General features: G+C 59.2%; 1 protein-coding gene across 1 annotated transcript in view; it reads left to right on the forward strand.

Annotated features, from left to right (window-relative positions):
- The window catches only part of CDYL (chromodomain protein, Y-like), a 35,429-nt gene that overhangs the window by 22,358 nt on the left and 10,265 nt on the right, over positions 1 to 2,806 (forward strand). The window contains exons 8-12 of the mRNA XM_010835881.1: positions 437 to 773; positions 1,079 to 1,194; positions 1,281 to 1,357; positions 1,954 to 2,199; positions 2,438 to 2,806. The exon at positions 2,438 to 2,806 is cut by the window's right edge and continues 13 nt beyond it. Coding sequence (XP_010834183.1) covers positions 437 to 773; positions 1,079 to 1,194; positions 1,281 to 1,357; positions 1,954 to 2,199; positions 2,438 to 2,806 — 1,145 coding nt within the window. The remainder of the gene's footprint in view (positions 1 to 436; positions 774 to 1,078; positions 1,195 to 1,280; positions 1,358 to 1,953; positions 2,200 to 2,437) is intronic.

Genomic DNA, 2,806 nt, shown 5'->3' on the forward strand with positions numbered 1-2,806 from the left:
CGGAGCGGAGGGGGCTGGGCTGAGGGGTGTCAGGGTTCTCTCCCCTCGTTTGTTCGGTCAACGGTGACCATGTGTTCTGAGCGCTGGGGGTGCGTCAGTGAGCTCGATAGAGGGGACCCTGCCTTCAGGAGCTTGGTGGCGTCCAGCCACAATTTGTTAGTAAAAGTCAGATGAGACGAACAGAGCTGGGGTGAGGACTGAAAAAACCAGAATGGGCCGGCACGTGGATGGTGCCAGGAGGGGCCGTGGACGTGGGTCCAAGAGGAGGCGGCGTTGTAGCTGCCGTTGAGATGAGCAGAAGAAAGCAGCTGTCAGAGCTCCAGGCCCAGAACGTTCCAGGCAGAGGGAAGAGCGAGTCCAGAGGCCCCAGGGGAGCACGGGCCGGGCACAGACGTCAGGAGGGAGGTGGCCCCAGACTGGTGCCTGTGCGCCCAAGGTCAGCCCTGCTGTGAGCACTTCTCTACCCAAAGAGGGCAGTCACAAGGCCACTGGGGTGGGGGTGGGGCTCGAGCCCCTGGCGAGATTGCAGGGCCCATGATGTCCACCGAGAGCCAGCAGAGTGTCAACAGGGAGGTGAAGGCCAGTTCAGCAGGGCTGGTCACACGAGCCAGCAGGAGTCCACGTCTGAACATGCAGAACCACGGAGAGCTCCGCAAGACCTGCCGCCTCAGAGGTGCAGAGCTTGCCGCCAAGCTCGCGTGTCCAGGCTGGTGGACCCGTAGCCTGGAAGTTCCACCTCTGTGGACATGGGTCTCCGGGGGGCCCTTGGAGACGTGAGGAGCAGGTCAGGGTGGGAGGGCCGGCCCCGTGCCAGTTAACAGCTCGGGTCCTGACAGCCTGGCTGCTGTCCCCCCTGCTCGAGTGAGCCATGGGCTCCCGCCCCTCCGGGTGGCGTGGCACCTCCACCATCCACTCACCTCCCTTCCGTCACTTCGCCCCCAGCACCTTAAGACTGCATTGTAACAAGTGCAGGATGGGCTGAAGGTTAAAAGAAACAGGAAGGGCACCTGAGGGCTTCCTCAGAAGACCCAGCAGTGCCCCCTCGCTGGTGACCGCTGGTCAAACGCTCTTCCGTTAGAAACACTCATTCTGAGTCCATCAGCAGTGACCCTGCAGGTTTGCTGGCACGTCGGAAGGAGCAGCACAGCCCGGGGTACACGCTGCGGCTTCAGCGGCAGCATCAGAGGGTCACTGGTGAACAGCATTGCAGACCGCCCGTTCAGGGGACCACTGAGCAGCCTTAGAAAAGCGCAGGAGACTGAGCTGGTGATGGACGACAGCTCCTGAGACACTGGTGAAGGCGAGCGAGGCAGGCCGCTGGGTCTCGAACGTCACTGCGCGGGACTGTCAGCGGTGGGTGAGAGGGAAGCGTCGTGTAGTATGTGCTGCTGTGTGTAGAGCCTGTCTCTGAGGAGACCTGGAAACCAGACTCCACGACCCGGGTGGTGATGGGTCCCAGGCTGGTGGGGGGAGGCCTTTTGCCATGCGCTTTTCTAGTCTTGTACTGTATATGTATTACCGCTCCCAGATTTTCCCCAGAGTGAATCGGCTTTTAACTTCAGAAATCTCCAGTTCCACCAACTGAATGCAAGTCTGCCTGTTTTAGCAGGGAGATGATCTGACTGCTGAACGTCCACTCCCCAATCCTCCAGTGGCTCCAGCTTGTCTTCTTTCACATTACAGGAAATATTTGACTCGTAGTTCATCATGTTCTCCAAGAACTTCTCTCTCATTGCGTTAGTAAAGTCTCATCCAGTTTTCTTAGGTCTCTTTCCCTTCCTTCCTCCACCCAGAGGCTCTATACATTTATTACCAGGTTAGATGATATTCAGACGGTTCACACCAGGAGGAGGATAACTGTTTGCCTTAACGTTTGAACTCTGTTTTCAAAAATTACCCCTTTGGCTGTGCAGGGTCTTGGTTGCAGTGTGTGGGCGCTCGTTCTCTGGCCAGGGTTCGAGCCTGGGCCCCCTGTACTGGGAGCGAGGAGTCTCAGTGGGATGGGCCTTCCGGGTGGCGGGCGGGGACACTGTCTCCAGCCGCCTAGGAGGCTCTTTGAAAACGCAGCAGAAGCAGGACTGTGGACAGAGGCCCATACTCCCGTGGAAGCGGCCCGGGGGCCGCGGGCCTGCAGAAGCTGGGGGCTGCTTCACGCGTCTGTCTGAGTGGACCCTCACCCGGAAGCAGTCTCGGCTCAGTGCCAGACGGCCTTGGCCCTAGTAATATTTCTTTGAATCCGTTTCCTTTTTTCTTTCAACTTCTCACGCCCAGGACATGTCCTCTTCACAAGAGCTGTTCTTGTTGAGTTCCGTTCTTCAAAAGTCTCAAGTCCTGCAGCTTCCCCCCAGCTTGTTCCTTCCCGTCTTTCTTTGTTAGGAGGGAAGGCTGAGGGCAAGCTCCTTGTCACACGTGTGGGGACAGCAGACGCCCTTGAAAGCAGACTCTGCAGAGGTTCTGGTCTCTCACCTTGGACTGTCGGTCAGCCCTGGGTCTGTCGTGGGCGTTTCTCCCCAGTCAAGGGCAGGCTGGGGGTGGGTGCTCACCACTGTGCTCCTGGGCCCCTACAGGCACCTCCCCGTTCATGGACGCGCTGACGGCCAACGGGACCACCACCCTGCAGACGTCGGTTACGGGCGTGACGGCCGGGAAGAGGAAGTTCATCGATGACAGGCGAGACCAGCCCTTTGACAAGCGGCTGCGCTTCAGCGTGCGGCAGACGGAGAGCGCCTACAGGTACCGGGACATCGTGGTCCGGAAGCAGGACGGCTTCACCCACATCCTGCTGTCCACCAAGTCGTCCGAGAAC

Source organism: Bison bison, unplaced genomic scaffold (assembly GCF_000754665.1).
Source record: "Bison bison bison isolate TAMUID 2011002044 unplaced genomic scaffold, Bison_UMD1.0 scf7180017864053, whole genome shotgun sequence".
In the NCBI taxonomy this organism is placed as follows: domain Eukaryota; kingdom Metazoa; phylum Chordata; class Mammalia; order Artiodactyla; family Bovidae; genus Bison; species Bison bison.